This window comes from Polypterus senegalus, chromosome 3 (genome assembly GCF_016835505.1).
Source record: "Polypterus senegalus isolate Bchr_013 chromosome 3, ASM1683550v1, whole genome shotgun sequence".
Classification (NCBI taxonomy): domain Eukaryota; kingdom Metazoa; phylum Chordata; class Cladistia; order Polypteriformes; family Polypteridae; genus Polypterus; species Polypterus senegalus.
This window is the reverse complement of record NC_053156.1, coordinates 56,647,099-56,664,060: the sequence shown is the minus strand read 5'-3', so window position 1 is coordinate 56,664,060 and position 16,962 is coordinate 56,647,099. Positions and strand designations below refer to the sequence as shown.

At 36.6% G+C, this 16,962-nt stretch overlaps 2 protein-coding genes across 4 annotated transcripts in view; one reads left to right on the top strand and one right to left on the bottom strand.

The window, feature by feature from the left end:
• The window catches only part of gls2b (glutaminase 2b (liver, mitochondrial)), a 66,707-nt gene extending 63,778 nt beyond the window's left edge, over positions 1 to 2,929 (top strand). For all 3 annotated transcript variants that reach the window (XM_039747258.1, XM_039747259.1, XM_039747260.1), the window contains exon 18: positions 879 to 2,929. In XM_039747258.1, the coding sequence (XP_039603192.1) occupies positions 879 to 1,032 (154 nt within the window). In that variant the 3' untranslated portion in view covers positions 1,033 to 2,929. The remainder of the gene's footprint in view (positions 1 to 878) is intronic.
• A 2,726-nt stretch (positions 2,930 to 5,655) lies between these two features.
• Positions 5,656 to 12,421, bottom strand: LOC120525177 (SPRY domain-containing protein 4-like). Its single transcript, XM_039747261.1, has 2 exons — positions 12,207 to 12,421; positions 5,656 to 9,204 (listed from the first exon to the last, which is right to left on the bottom strand). The coding sequence occupies exons 1-2, from the start codon at positions 12,361 to 12,363 to the stop codon at positions 8,666 to 8,668; spliced, it is 696 nt and encodes a 231-aa protein (XP_039603195.1). The 5' UTR covers positions 12,364 to 12,421; the 3' UTR covers positions 5,656 to 8,665.
• Between the last annotated feature and the right edge of the window lie 4,541 nt (positions 12,422 to 16,962).

Here is a 16,962-nt window from a genome sequence, read left to right as displayed (position 1 = left end):
CCTGTTTCCTGGTATCTCCTACGTGCTCTTGAGACTGCGCTGGGAGACACGGCAAACCATCTTGCAATGCCACATTAATGGATGTGCCATCCTGGAGGAGCTGGACTACCTGTGCAACCTGAATTGGCTGCAGGTAATGCCTGCTACCAGTAGTAACAAGGACACCAGCAAAACACAAAACTAGAGAAGAATTAGTCAGGAAGGATAGGAAGGATTTCAGCTTTTCCTTTAAAGTACATGAAAAACTAAATCATCCAGGAAAAATAATTATCATTAATGATAGCTTACTTTTATTTGCATTTTGCCATGTTGTTCTCCTTATACAGTGCCTTCTCTAATGTATGGGCCCTGAAATGGGGGAGCAATGTATAAAATGTGTTGTAATTTGTACATGGTGTGGCAGAAATGTATACAAATTCCATTAAAGTCTGCAATGTGCACTGTAATCACATCTGAATTGTTCAATTTATAATTTTAAACTGCAGAGCAGAGTTGTAAATCAAGGAAAAATGTCCCTTTTTTCTACATTTTTTTCTCACTATGGCTCAACTTATGGAATGAGACCACAATGTTTTCCTGTGTAATATTACTGATTGTTATTTAATATTGTCCTACAGGAGACCAATATATTTACTTATCTGGAATCAAATTGTCCTTTGGATGACCAGTCACATTTATAGGCATGCACTGTTAATCTGTTTTAATTGCTCAGCAGGCTTTAATGTGCCCCTTTTTTATAGTCCTCTAACAGCCTCAAACTTTAAACATTTAAATCTAATTATATTTTGTCACATATGAAGTTGCCAATTGATCACTAAATTTCTTGTTTATGCATCCCCAAACTCACTTCCCTAACTATATAATTCTTCCCTCATTAGGTGGGGTAATAGCCCCCTCGATGATGCTGTTCAGTTTGGGCATCAAGAGGTAGCAGATTATTTGAAGGATTACCAAACACGCTATGCCATGCTTGATCCAGGATCAGAGGTGGAGGACCTTAGTAAATTGGAGACATTGGAGAGCATGGTTTGAATGGGCTAAATTGGGTCATTGAAAGATATCCAAAAATCGTGGGTTGAATCACTGGAACCAAAACTAAGTGCAGAATGTAGCAATTCTGTGTAACAATGAGGAACCCAACAGAGCATACGTAAAACTCATTCAAAACAAAGTAGTAAACCTGCTGTTTGGATTTTTTTGTTCCAGTTTTTGTTGTTTTGCCAACCTTATTTATTCTTAACATTCTAACCTGCTTTATATATTTATATAACCAATATGCACTTAGACTTTCATTGATTTTAGGAGTTGTGATAAATTAAATTCATCCATAGTCTATTAAGACTTCTTACAAATTGTCATAGAGAGCCAGACATTTAGAAGGTTAGAATGTGCAGAGTTTATTTGTTGTCAACAATGTCTGTTAAAAATGTTGAAGATTCAGCAGACATGATATTTGTTGGGAGCATGATAGTGTGTATCTTATTGCTTCGGCTTTGGCTACCAGTAGAAATTTTGCTGCAGTGCAAAATACTACTTTTGTATCTTACTCAGGGAGAAAAACAAAAGCACAGAAAAATCAAGCAGTTGACTTTGCAATCCAAAAAATCAAACATAGGGAAAGCATATATATCGGAAATCAGCTCGACAGTGTGTTCTTTTCATGGCCTTTATTATTTAAGTCTTCAGCTCTCTTTTTCCCTGATCGTTTTCTGTGGTTCAATGACTTTTCATTTTTAATAACTGATTTCTTATGACATGAACAATTTGACCAAAATTGATGTCTAGTGAATTGTTAGCCATGTTGTTTTTGTTTCATATTATTTGATATTCCTGTTTTCATGCAAAGTCTCTGTGTCACATTATTAGAATTAAGGTGTTCATGGGCAAAAAAATTTAATAAAAACATAAATTACATATTTGTGCTAGCCACTCATCAACACTAAACTTTCCATTTTTTAACTTTCTTTTTGCCGAGATCATTCTAAAATGCCAAGTGCATCTTCATCTTTCATGTAGTGAAGCGCTTCACTACGACAACATAGTACTGCAAATCAAAGATCTACTGTATTGTTGTAAAGTGCCTGGATAGCAGATGAATATTGTCATCTTATGGCTTTAACGGGTTCAAAGAAGCATAGATGGATTTCTGCCGAGATATACATACAGTCAATGCATCCTACCCACAGTATTTGACAGAGATATCATTACAAAAAGCACATACTGTAGCTGCAAATTCTGTGAATAAATTATGATTGAAATTTGTCTTTTGGATTTACCATCATTTTCTGAGTTGGCTCCAAGGATGCATTGATGTTCAAAGTGCATTGAAGTTGTCCGGATATCCTCAGATAATCTTACTTGTGTGACACAGCAGATTCAAATAACAGCCACAGTCGTGGCAGATTGTAACATAACAGTAGAACCTTCTCAAGATGAGATGCGCAAACTGATCAAATAAGTTAAAAATATACAAATATTTATTACTTAATAATTCCGTATTTGCTATTTGAATGAACTCTTGCTACAGTTTTCCCAACTGAATACTTTGCTGCTAAATTACTTCTCTGCTGTCTGTTATACTTAACTTTTTGTTGCCTTAATTAATATCCAATACACATGTGAAAAATGCAGTGAGAAAAGAATTTCAAAAACAAGGCTGTTTTTCATTTATTAAATACACCATCACATACAAAATGGGTATTATTTGTGTTATTTGCTTTATTACTTTCTTGTAAAATTCTCTGTGGCAATTAAATTTCCTCCAAATAATGTACATTGATAGATGCATCTAATTTCAGCTTCCTTTATTGGTAAGTTCTACATTTTATATACTATGATATACTACAGGCATATGGAAAATTAAATGAGTAAACAACTTGTGACAGGGTTGCCAAATAGATTAAAGAATAAAATAAGAGTGGCAGATTAACTAATATCAATTGTCCTCATTGAAAATGACTTTTAATCTGCAGACCTGCAATCTGCATATTTGTGGTAGAACTTTATACACAAAAGTTGTTTTGCTTTCCTTATTTATTCTTAATATTAATTTCTGGATGTTCATAGTGAGAAGTCAAGCAAAATGACACCTTTTATTGGCTAACTAAAAAGATTACAATATGCAAGCTTTTGAGGCAACACAGACTTCTTCAGGCAAGATTAACCAATATGCACATAGATTTTCATAGATTTTAGATGTGTGTTTTGAGTTTTAGATTTTGTAGCTACAGGCTTGTAAATGAAAACACTGGACTTGAGAAACCAACTTCCTGGAGATAAAAGTAGGAATTGTGGTCTTGCACCTGATGCTGCTTGGAAAGCAGACACCATGCAACTTTGAATTGGAATAAGCAGGTTTGAGTATTTTATGTTTACTTTTAGAAAACAATACACACATAGCAGAGTTTGTAGAAACATTTACGACAGTGTTTGCTAAAGCCACGCTTCTTTGTAGCTATGGGAAGCGCAGCTGAGGTCACACAGGCAGGGATAGTAGAGGGGATGCTACAAAATTCCAATTTAATCACACAGAGTGAGTAAGGTGTTCACTTGTTTTATGTAAAATTGTTTTCAATAAGCTTAGCTGACTGATCTACCGATTAAAAGAGGAACATCCTCTTCCTGAAGTTCCTTTAACAAAATATCTTCCGACATCCCAAAGATATGCATATTAGATTGATGATTCTAATTTATCCAAATTTGAGATTTTTCCCAGTGTTGGACTGATAAATAAGAAAAGCCAATATGAATGAAAACAGGCCTAAAAGCATTAAAAGTTAATGACTGTGAAGGATGATAAATGTGAGTAATCCTAAGCATGCATACAAGAAATTTGAGCATTGCCAAAGAGCAAGCAGCTGTCAAGTGGGCAAGTGACAAGTACAAAAGAGGCATGAACTTGAACCATCTGTGGAATGCAAGATACTGGAGAACAGATGACCCAGTCTGGCCCCAACTAGAAGTAAATAAGTGGTGGACAGTAATGGAATGAGCATGTGGCAGCTTGACTTGGTATCGTTTTCCAAGCATCTTAACAACCATTAGTTCTCCTCTTTTAAACTGCACAGAAGAACAAAAGCTAAAGTGCTTTAGGATGAACAGCAGCTATAGATGTTTGTGACAAAATTAGAAATACATGACATCGGAGAGAAAACAAGAAAAATCACAGACCACACACATTTTTTCACTTGGCGCTCCTAACTACAACATCACACATCTTCTAGGTCAGATGACTCATTCAGGGTTGGGAAAGGGCTATGAAAGCTGGGTAGTGGATACGGTTTTGGCCTATAAAAAAGCAAAGAGGGGTATAGGATAGGTAAAACAGAAAAGGACCAGCAAATGAAAGAATAACTAGGAAAAAGGTAGCAACTACAGTGCTTGTGGCATTTGTTCTGGCTGATTACACAATAGCAGATACACCTTGTAAGACCGTTTTAAAACCAAGACTGCCAGGAAGGGATGAAAGATGATGAAAGGTTTCTTGTATTGGTGAAAAGGAAATCGGACACAAACAGTGTTAATAATTAAGTAGTTCCCAAGTTCAGTTTTGGGAACTTCTGTGGCAGGGGTTTTTTATTCCAACCAATTTTACAATCTGTGTGTCATTTTTACTGCTGACCGATCTCATTGTTCTGTGACCTGTCATTTTTAAAATCATTTTTATATTCTAAGAAATTCTGAATTTTCTGTTTTTCCAGATTTTAAGTTTTCGTGTTCCCTTTGTCATTTTTCTTTTAATTCACCTTTCTGTATTGAGTTCACTACATTAATTGTATCAAAATGCTGGTAACACTGAATGCTAAAGGGGAGACTACTGAGACAAGTGAAAATAGCAGTGAAGTAATTGTTCCATTTCAACATTCTGTTCTGTTTGCACCTGCTTATTTTCAGCACTTCTTATTGTTAATTTTAAACATAGAAGGCAGGGTGGCATAGTGGTTAAAACTTTGAACTTCAAACCCTGATGTTATGGGTTTAATTCCTGCTACTGACACTGTGTGGCCATGAGCAAGGCAGTTCACCTGTCTGTTTCAACTAGAACAATAAAAGAAATGCAACCAATAATTGCTTCTCAAACGTTGTATGTCACCTTGAAAAATAATAAGTATTTGCATATGATTAAGACAGCGAACTCTACAGTAAAGGTTACATTAGAAATAAAACAGCAAAAGAAATTAGTGTTTAAAACTATGAATCCAAACATTTGTGAACATTTGTAAGTCAAATAAATAAACAATGAGATCAATATAAAAATATGAATGTCATGCCAATTGCAGAAATGCCTGGAATAAAAACCTGCAGGCAAAAGGATTCGCAGCAGAGAACTTGAAAACCACTGATCTACAAATTTTGGAAGTAGCTATTAAATGAGTAAGGGTAGTACACGGAAGAACCACATGGAGCTTGGAAAGAACTGCATGAAATACTTAACTATCAGAAGTCTAGAAGGAAAAGGAGTGCTGAAAGGTGGGACCCAGAATGGCAAAACAAGATCAACAACAGACAAAGGTGGAAGAAGAGCCAATGAGGGTGATATTATATGTGCTGAACCAAAATATGTTGTACTACTAATCAAACAGGATTGTAATGAACTGTGATCAGACAGGGACATCTGCAAGGCTGCCAGATATTTTCAATAAAGTGAGGCGAGAGGGCTGCAAAGATTTTTATTATTTTCTCAGGCAGGAGAATGAAGGATTTGGCACCATGAAGAAGATGGCCACCTAGAAATGTAAATCAGGGAACTCCAAGGTTTGTGAAGGTATATTTTGAAGTTGTGCATATGATCAAAGGAGGAGATGGCCAAACACACCACAGATGACGAACACAGAACTACATATCAAGTAACCTCCATGCGTTTAGGATGCAGGAGAAAAATAAATGGACAAGAATATTGAAATGTCACACAATCGGAGAAAAGTCTACAATTCAAACCCAGGACATTGTACCAGACAGGCAGTAACCTTACCAATGTATCACAGCTCAATTCCACTTTTTCCTTAGCTGCTGACATCACATTAAAGTACAATTTTTACAGTACCAGTCTTTGGGCATGGGAGAGTTCAATTAATTTTTTTTTACAGTTGAGCTTCTTTCGACTGTGGGGCATTAAACACCCTTCTATATGAGAGCACATGAATTTGGAAGCATGCTGCTTTAAAATTGCTTGTTCTTCATTAAAATTGACGTTTTGTGGGGCCCCGGTGTTCTCAATTAGCCAACATTTGCCAGAACTTTCTTTCCATGAGTTTGATGCATGGGGTTGGTTTTCTATATTTTCCTTTTTTGTATGGTATCCCTCTTCCATTCTAAACTGCTTTCCCTATGTACCTTTTATTATTTTTATCCATAAAGTAGTGTTAGTCTACTTATACGTGAGTGTATTTCTGTGTTTGTCTGCAGGTCAGTTCAGCCAGACTAAACTGGTGTGGCACAGTGTGATCCCACCAAAAATGCTACAAAGAAAGTGTTACCTGAAAGGTAAGAAAGCACAGTAATAAAGCTGTCAGCGGATAGTCCAGTGGACAGCTTTTCAACAGTCTAGGTTTATTCCCTTCATCAAATTGAAGTGGATAAATTGTTTTAATAAATGGTTGAGGTTTGCGTGTTCTCCCTTTATTTACCCAAGTTTTCCCCACATCATAAAGACCTTAACGTTATATTAATCTGCAACTTTAATATGGCCTAGTGTGAGTGATTATGGTTGGATACATTGTGACAAATTAATATTCTATCATTGTTTGTACTCTGCCTTGCACTGGGTTGTGCAGGGATAGGCTTCAACCTGCATGACTATACATTAATTAATCATATTCACTAAATTGAAGGGTAATTTTTTATTTATTCTGTGTGTATTTAAGCTCCTTCCTCTCTTTTGTTAAATAACCGAGTCCTTCGTAAATAATATGCAAAATCAAAATGTCCCATTGTCCCAATACACAAAAAGTAACATGGATTTTTGAAACTGTCTCTGAAGCTGAAACACTGCAGCATTAAAGTACCATACTACTTAGTACCTATGGAGTGTACTTATTTCCCTTAATGATTATGGTGACACCTGCTGGTGAAAACTGAAACAAGATTTGATTTAAGTCTTTTAAAGTAAATCAATGAGTTCAGCTCATGTTCTTGTAAAACTCCTTCAAACTCATGATTGTTTGTTATTTACCTGCACATTCTTTATTTAAGTTTTAAATTTAGCAAACTGCTATTTCTCAGTGACTTTACAAACTGGAAATTACAATTCACCGAACACTGTGGGCCAATCACTGCATGAAACATTTACTAACCTTAACTCATCCTTTAGCTGGCATTTTTTTCTGTTCTATTAAAGTTCTCTACAATTATACAAATATTTTATTTGCTATAATTTAAAGTAAACCACATTGAAGAAAACACAATGACAAACTTATCATTACCCTTTTAGATATCCGGGTTTTATAATTTCACTTTTAAATGTTTATTTCTATAATGCCATGTCCCAAAATACTTTATATGTAGCATGCTAACTACTATTATCTCTTCAGTTGGTGACCCTAGTAACAGAAGTCAGTATAGGCAGGGGATAGCAAAAGGAGTGTGTACAGGCGATCATAAAATCATGAATAAAATTTAATATCTGCATTTATAATGGACTTAAGTCTATCCTATAGGTTGGTTTTCATTTTATAAATACAAAACATTTTGAAAATATGGCTACAATAATCAGTAAATCATGCAATATCACTTGTATACCTTATAAATTGCTGCTTTGGCACTGTAACTTCAGTAAAGTGCAACATTAACCAGACACAGATTAAGTAGGGGATTAAAGGGTTAACTACAATCTGCATTGGAATGCCGCTCCAAATACACCTTAACTTACAGCAAGTCCAGGACACAAATCCAGCTTGCAATCTTGTGCTTTATAGTTCAATTCCTTAGCTACTAGATCTGTTTTGTGTGCATCTCCACAAAACTACATTACTAAAATCATGGGACTCATCAGTACTGTTGACTTTGACAAAAATAAAAATAATTTGGTTGATACATACGTGGCACCAATAGATACTTCACCTGAAGAGGACTACCATTGTACAGCAATTGCCTAAATAAATGTGAAAGGTTCTCACCATTTCTTTAAACTAATGTATCCCACCAGGAGAACACCACAACTGATATTTTATTCACATCCATCCGGTTTCCTTTATTACTGAAAATCAACCAGCATAAGTAATATAAATGTATTTCACAGCACCTTGATGCCTATAAGTGTATATCTTTATAGTATAAACAGCTTGAATTCTGTATGCCGTTTGAGCTCATCTTGTTTGAATCACCCAACTGTGTTTAATTACCACTCAAAACCTGTTCTCCCTGATTATTATTATTTGCTTTAGTTTTTCATTTGTCACATATAAAGGCAATTAGAAAGTATTTTTTTCCAATTTACTGTACTAAACCCAGGCTGCTTCACTCGGATACAACTGCATTTTATATAAACTCCATTTACATCTAAAAAAGTGTTGTAAATGATACTTTGGGAAGATGCTTCCTTGTTTAAATGATACCCGTCAAGGCTGATTACACATAATCAAAATCAAGTATAAGCACACCAAAGTTTTAAAAAAAAAAAAAAAACTTAATTCATTGATGTATTATAGAATTAAAAAGTTTGATGGTTTTAAAGGCTATCGGGTATTTGCAGTCCTGTGTGAGTTACCAGCTCTCCATCCCAAAGTGCAAAAGCAGGACAAATTGGGGTTTTGAAATTTGCTGTCATAACATGGATAATGGATTGCTTTTCTGGATCCACTAGTGCTAATTTTTGTCCATCATAGTCCAAAAGGAGCCCAACCCTGTCAGGCTTTCCAACCAAAGAAACAGGCACCATCTCATTAGTTGTCATTGCATACCATTTTCGGTGTGTATAGCCGAAAACCCAAGAGCTATTGTTAGTTCCAACACAGTCCTCTCTAGACATGTCAGAATCTGCAACTCCAATACGAAATTCTTGAGACTTGCAAACCGATACCTCCCAGTAGTGACGGCCTGTTGTAATAGCTGTATCACCAAAAACTACTGCCCATTCACGAAAACGCTCTGGGTTAGCAGGCACCTTCGTTGGATCCACACCCAGCATGTAGTATAACACTCCTGTATCTTTCTTGAAGAGTTCAAGACTGCTATGTGCCGTCTTCTCATCCAGCTTAAATTTAATGTCTGAAATGAAAACCCAAAAGAAGTTTGTCAATCAACTTTCGTGTTCTACATGGCAAACACCATGGACTTACAATACTGGTCCTAGACATTCACAGTGACTACTGAATTGTGTTACAAGCAGTACCTTGATTAGAACAGAATATTCAATGATGACAGAGCACCTCATCTCCAATGGCCAATTTCACTTTTTTTTTCTTTTTAGAAAAACCTACAATTGTTCATTTTATTTTAAAGTACCAAATCAGAAAAATATTCCATCAGCCATAGTGCATTAGATTTGTTCAATTATTAGTTGTTTTTTTTAATCTCCTCTATCTATCTATCTCTTTCTAAAAACATCTCATTTGTTTCAAGTCAGATATACTTGTGTGACCTATTTTTTTCTCAAATAAAAGTTAATGACACAGAAGTTATTATAAATGGAAGCAACTGAGCTAAGGTGAGCTTTCTAGCCACCTAGCCCTACATGACTCTGCCCCCCACCCCCCTAAGCCCCCATAGAGATTACTTCAATTTGCTCCTACATAAAATAGCTTCAGCAAATTAAAGAATAAAGGAGCACATGTATAGAAGACTATATATAGACATTATTAAGCAATTAAGTGGACTCCAAAAGTAGTAACAAAAGTCCCAGCAAGTGTACAGTAGCAAGATTAGAGGACACTGTGTAGTGGAAAAATATTACAACAATTGAACCTAAATAAACTGTAGCATAATAAAATGAGAGAGTTCTCATTAGAGGGTGATAATGTTTAAGACCCCACTCTTTTCTTTCTTTACAACAAATGGAACACCAAAAACACTGCACATTATTATGAAATGCCTAACACACTGAGAAAAGCATTACATTTTATTAACAATGTCATGGGTAATTAAATTACTCAAATTTTACATCCCCAAGTAACTGGCAAAATGGTAAGAGGCAAACTAAGCATGCATGAATGCAAATTTCAGTTTCTGCTGAGGAAGACCAAATTCCAAACATTATTTAAGGATTGAACCCACACTTTAATAGGAAAGTGCCCCTGGGAGGCATTTTTGAGACTTGGGAGAGGTACACAAAGTTGCTCTCAATGGTGGGTACAATTAATAAAATTTTGGTTTGGGTACGGAATATCTCCTCTTGGTCAATTTATGTGGTCATTACACTAGGACTTGATTCCATCCCGAGCAGCACCAGGTACCCCTGCTAGTATATATCCATATATATGCCAAGGATCAGCAACTTGTGGCTCTTTAACTCTTGCTAAAAAGAAAAATACAAATTAGAGGTCTGTCAAAACTTAGCAGTAATAAATTGCAACATACACATGTTATTTTAAATTTTTTTTGTTTAAAACATCACATTCAAAAAACAATCAGGATGACACGTGAAGATGCAATGTTTTAAATATAGCTGATCTAACCACATACATAGTAGAAACAGTCAGTCTGCAAAGCAATACACAGCTTGCCACAAACAGGCAAGCCAACGCCAGGAAGCTGATTTTTCTCCCCCAAAGAAATACACCTTAAACTACAGATCAGGTTCAATAAACTGTGTAAAGTCCTTTCAGGTTTAAAAAACTAACAAAAAAAAGAGCCTTTAGAACAATTTGCACTACTGAACATTCATTTAGCTTTCAAAGTTAAAGCTGGCACAGACGAGAATGAATGTCAACTCCCATCCTGGAAAGGAATGCCAAGGAAAAGCAGTATATCTGGTTTACTCAAGGCCATCTACCAGATGTTTTACAGCAGTGCTTCACAAGTTAAGTCCTGGTGGAACTCTGTGGCTTCAGGTTTTTATTCTGAATAGTTCAACAATAAGTGAATTGTTTTTTCCTTTAATTGATGTCATTGTTTAATTAACCATACTTTTCAATTTGTGCCCATTAGTGTTGAGTTTTATGAGAAATTAAGAAATCTAGTTTTTGCTATATCTTTAGATGTGTAACTGTCGTTTTTTAATTCACTTTTTCTCTGGAGTTTGCTCTATTAATGGTATCCCAAGTCTGAGAATTAATTAAGCACAAATGACACCTTAGAAAGTGGCATTAACTGCTACAGGGCAACTGTTTCAGTGTGTTGTGTGTTTCTAATAAATAATGGCATAAATAATTAGGGAAAAAAATACTAAAAAGCAAAAAACTATTCTTATGCATTGAAATGTCTGATTCATTCAATAAATACTTAGCACAACCTGCTAGTTAAAAACAAAACAAAAAACACACAAACTGGAAAATAACTGCTTGATTAGTCAACAAAGAAACTGGTTGGGACCACTTCAGTTATTCTCCCGTGGCAGGTAATGTGACAATAGTGGTTAAGGCTTTGAACTTCAAACCTTCAGGTTGTGTGTTTAGATCCGGCTACTGACAATGTGTAACCATAAACAAGTCGCTTCTCTTGCTTGTTCTCCAACTGGAAAAACAAAAGAAATGCAACCAACCGTATTTCTCAAATGTTGCAAGACACCTTGAATAAAGGTAATATTTACGCCAGACAGATATATTAATAATAATAGTGGAATTTATAGTAGAAGTTTAATAAAACAGCTGATTGATTAATCGTTTACAAAATAATCGGCATTGTCTTTCATTCTAATTTAAAATATGAGCAACTGGACCTACCCCGCTTTTGTCCAAAGCATATACAATGACCCTGGCAATCTTCTAAAGGAAACATTCTGTCACTGGGGCTACCTGAGCATCTATTCCTCTAATAACGGAGCCGTCGCTTCTCACTACAGTACATCGTAAATTTGATCCAGCGCCTCATCTCAGACTATGTTGCAGTCCTTAGATCTCTATCAACCTACTTTTTACCCGTTCGAACGTGAGCCATCCGTCTAAAAGTCTCTCAGACTAGCTACATTTTCTTCAGAGGATCTTTTTAATTGGGTTTTTATTTGGCCCTTTTTTCTGACGTTCAAAAGCATGTTATATTTTTACCTGGTGTCAACTGTATTCGTCCCTTATCAAATGAAATGAAATTTCCAAGCCTTAGTCCCATATACTCACTGTTTCTCGGAGTTAGTTGCGCAAGGAAGCGACAAGCGCCATGCCTGCGTACTCGTACAAGCTGAGCCGTCTCCTGTAACCAGGAATGTCCCTGCCATGGGACACGCTGCGCCAAAACTCGAATCCCCAAACTTAACAAGCGGCTACATGCAGCCATAATGCAGGAGATGCGCGCGCACAGCCCCTCAACCCACAGATGACAGGCTCAGCGGAAGTGACGGCAGATACTACTTCCGGATTATCTCACAACTTCGCAAAAACGTGTGTGTGTTTGAATTAGGGTTTTGGGAACTAGCGAGATAAAGTAGCTTAATTGTAATTTATTTGTGAAATTAATGTGTTTCGTTATAAGTCTGAAGCATTGTTCATCATGTCTTTCTTGTCATTCTTTGGGTAGTACGAATGTACAAAAAAATATGTGCGTGTACGTATATTGGTGCTAGGTGGGGAAAAAGCACAGGAAAATCCCTGTTAGTATGAATTTAGGGAATACATATTTAGGTCATCATAAAAAGTTTTGCTACTTAGTCCAACGCATAATAATCTTGCGGATGTCCAAAGGAACTTTTTCAAAAATTGTATTTTTTTCTGTATTTGTTCTTGGGTTGATTTTCCCTTATTTCGCCACGAGATGGCATGCTATCTTCATGCAATGCTGTATATTAAAAGAAATAACAGCTGCTCGATGGACAATGAATGAACTTTTACTCAAAAGTGGCTTCCATCTAGCCACTCTACCATAAACAAGTGCTTGATGGAGTGCTGCTGAGATGTTCCTCTTTCCGACAAGTTCTGTGTTCTCAAAAGAGTACTGTTAGAATCTTTGTTAGAGTGACCATTGGTTTCTTTGTCACATCCCTGAATAAAACTCATTTTGGAAAGGGTTGCCCAACTCTAAAAATAGTTCTGGTGATTCCACGCTTATTCCATTTCACAATTATTGAGGTTACTGTACTCTTAGGAACACTGACGGCTTCAAAAAGGGTTTTATACCTGTACCTTGATCTATGCCTCACCACAGTTTGATAATGGAGGTCTAGATAGATTGAGAGATAGATACTTTATTAATCCCAAGGGGAAATTCACACAATCCAGCAGCAGTATACTGATACAAAAAATATATATATATATTAAATTAAATAGTAATAAAAATGCAATGTAAAAACAGACAATAACTTAGCATTTACTCCCCTGGGTGGAATTGAAGAGTCGCATAATGTGGGGGAGGAACGATCTCCTCACTCTGTCAGTGGAGCAGGACAGTGACAAAAGTCTGTCACTAAAGCTACTCCTCTGTCTGGTGATGACACTGTTCAGTGGATGCAATGGATTCTTCATGATTGACAGGAGTTTGCTTAATGCCCGTCGCTCTGCTGCAGATGTTAAACTGTCCAGCTTTGTATACAAAGTTCCTTGGTTTTTGCCCTGATATACAGTGTAAATTGTGAGACCTACTACTTACTGTAGATGTGTGTGTCTTTCTAAATAATGTCCAATCAATTTTCTATAGGTGGCCTCCAATCACATCTCAGGGATAATTAAAGCCAACAGGACACACTTGACCACAATTTGGAGTGCTAGAGCAAAAGGGTCTGAATTGAGAAAATTCAGTTTTTGACTTTTAATAAATTTAAAATCTTCTGAAAATATGTTTTTACTTTGTCTTTATGTTTTATTGAGTGTAGATTAATGAGCATTAATGACAAGCCATTTAAAATTTCTTGTACAGCACAATAAAGTGTGCAGAAAGTGAAGGTGGCTGAATATTTTCAGTATCCTCTGTACATGTTAAGTTTTAAAAGGTGATCATAATTTGGACCTTTATCAGTAGATCCTGATGTCCCATCTCTGTTCTGTTAGCCTCCCCCTTCTCATGACTTTGTAATGGAAAAAGTGGTTTCTGAACGCAGATGGATGAGTGGGCTGTTTAAGTTATTTGTGACAATCTTTGTGATTGGTTTTAGTTAAATGTGATGGATTGACTGATTTTTCACTAAATATAAATACAACTCACAAACCTTTAATTTGTTCAATATTTCATTTCTGGTTGCTTCTGATAAAATCACCAGCAGAAGAATATGGCTTTTCAGTACAGAGTGCTCCAAGCTTCACTCTGTCCATTAAAGTCTCATATTAATAGCTCTACGTGAAGGAATGAAGCAAAATTGTGCATACACACAGAAGCATGATCTGAATCTTCCATAATGATTAACCGGAGAAGTAAAGATTAACTAGTGATCCCTTCCTTGTTTCCTTGCTAATCATCAGAAGATTCACCTGACATTCTTTCCAGTCTACTCAAGATATGATTTTCAAGGGGTCATAAAGGGGATTTTTACTGTTGCCTAGACTGAATGTGGAATATCGTTTTAGTGAAATTTTCATGCATCTTACAATGATGTTGTACCTTGTTGCATGCTGCATTCCTCATGTAGTTCAGATCTACAACCTGTCATATGGTCCTAGCTAAGGCTTGGTCAGGTGAGAACCCTGAGGACTGTTACTGTTTTTTTGTGGTAGATGAACAGTGGAGGAGCAGTCAAAGTCACAGAGGAAGTTAAAGGACAGAGTGTTTTGCTTCCTCCCTAATCCTATCTTAACAGCTTCTGTCCAACATATCAGGTGAAGTGTCTCACCCACTTGATATCTTTGCATGAGCCAGACTGAAGCATTCTCTCCTTTCCTCTCCCTTATTTCTCTATCACATGCTGTCACACTCTTCAAACACTTTCCTGTCTTCCTCTTACTAGTGAGTTTTGCTCCAAAATGCTCTTTTGTTATAACGGTGTTTTTGTTTTTCGGTCTCTTTTGTTTTTTGTAATTTTCCCAATTTAATCTGCTCCCATGTTTTTTTTTTTTTTTCTTTTTCTTCATTTTTTTTATATTATTTGAAAAATTTCCCCTCTCTCTTTTCCCATAATTATATACTCACGGTTTTTAGGTGATACTGAATGTGTTATCTGAGGGCACCTGTTGCCATTAGCTCAGTGCTGTGGCATTGGCTTCTTGCTTTTCTCTTTGTCTTACTTTTCTGCTTCCCCTCTTTTAACTTTGTTAATCTTTTGACTTTTTTCATTTGATCATTTGGTCTCTGAATCTTTGCTTTCGTGTTTGGTTTTGTTCTTGGTTTAGCAGACTTGATTTGATGAATTATCGGATGGCCTTTTTCTTTGTTTATTTGGTATTTAATGCGAAATTTTGCATTTTTGAACATGATTGCAAATTTTTTTCAGTTCTTTGGTTTGCTTTGGCATTTTGTTTATTTAATGTAATAAATTTAAGTACTTAACTTTGTTTATTTGGGCTAGGGTTTGGTATTCCCTTAAAAGTTAATCATAATACTCCTCCCATCTTTAAACTAAGTTTTCCCTTGGATTGAGGTCACTTTGAACCCCTTCCGTTGGTGTCTTCCAGGCCAGGTTCATTGTTGAGTAGACATCTTTGGAGGCACCAAAGTAGATAGTCAGAAGCTCTGATGCCCCAGTACACCCCCTTGTAACCCTTCATCCCTCCTGCTGTCATTGAAGAGTTTTGTGCCCTTTTCCCAGTCCCCCATGCCCTCTTTAAATGTGGTGCCTTAGTCCCTATTTTCCTAGTAGCACCCCTGACGACCAGCTGCACAAATGGAAGTCTTCTGGCCTTAGCTTCATCGTAAGAGAGTCAGGAATTCTTCATGTAATCTGAGTTTTGTACCTTCTCATAGATGATTATATCTAAATGTGTATATATTAAATTCATGGTATTTTTGATATGAAGATTCTAGTGCAGACTTCTCGAACTTTAACATTATCTTAAGCCGATGTGATGTGTGGGCTTGAACTTGTACTTCTAGTCATTGGGTATGTCGGAAATTACTGATTTAGTCACCAGTACATGTCAGTTTACATGACTGAAAATCACAGGACATGTTAAATTTAATGACCGTGAGCCAGCATTCCAGCACAATCTTGCTTACTGTCTTGCTTGATGGAGCCTATGCTTTATAAAGCAACTAGCAGGAGAACCCGGCGTTGCCCAGGAATCTATAACCGGTGAATTTCCCAAATGAAAGAAACGGAACATAGAAATAGAACAAACAGTTTTCTGATTGACATTTTATTGTAAGTTCCTCCACTCTGGATTCTGTCTGCTGTGGTGTTTCAGATACCCTTGAAATAGACTTTCTTGTGGCATCTGAAGTGGACCTTCCAATTCTACGTCTTTTTTTCGGTGGCATGGGTATATTAGCGAAAAGCAGGACAGTTATGTGTTACATGGTATTACGTACAGAAGAAGCACCACAGTGAGATGAATCCACGTTATTTACAATACGTCGGAATGCGAACAAATAGCACCAGTCAGTCAGAAAGAGCAACACTGAAATAGTACTGTGAGTCAGAAAGCAAGGAAATAGCACCACAAATATGGAAAGTCAGTGAGAAAGAGTAGCACTGAAACCGTACTGGTAAAAATGTCAGGGAGGGGTGGTCTGTTTCTAAGGAGCATCTGTGTTGAACCGTGATGCCATCTAATGGACGTTGGTGATGGTAACTACAGAGAGAAGTGACATACAACTGGTGCTGCATTTGGGGAAAATGGTGGGTGAGGGATGCTGTCTTTTTAATGCTAGTCTCTGTTCAAACGTGCTTGCATATAACAGACTTTGGCGAATGAAATACAGCACTATCAGTGTGTGTGGGAGTGTGACGGGCGGAAACGCGGGTGTGTCAGCCGGTCATGCGCACTGGGTCGTTCATGTTTTACATCCATAGGGCAG

Excerpts from the sequence above, each read along its gene's own strand:
- LOC120525177 (XM_039747261.1), bottom strand. The coding sequence starts at position 12,363 with ATGGCTGCATGTAGCCGCTTGTTAAGTTTGGGGATTCGAGTTTTGGCG. Across the intron at positions 9,205-12,206 it reads GCAACTAACTCCGAGAAACA|ACATTAAATTTAAGCTGGAT; the intron begins GTGAGTATATGG and ends TTTTCATTTCAG.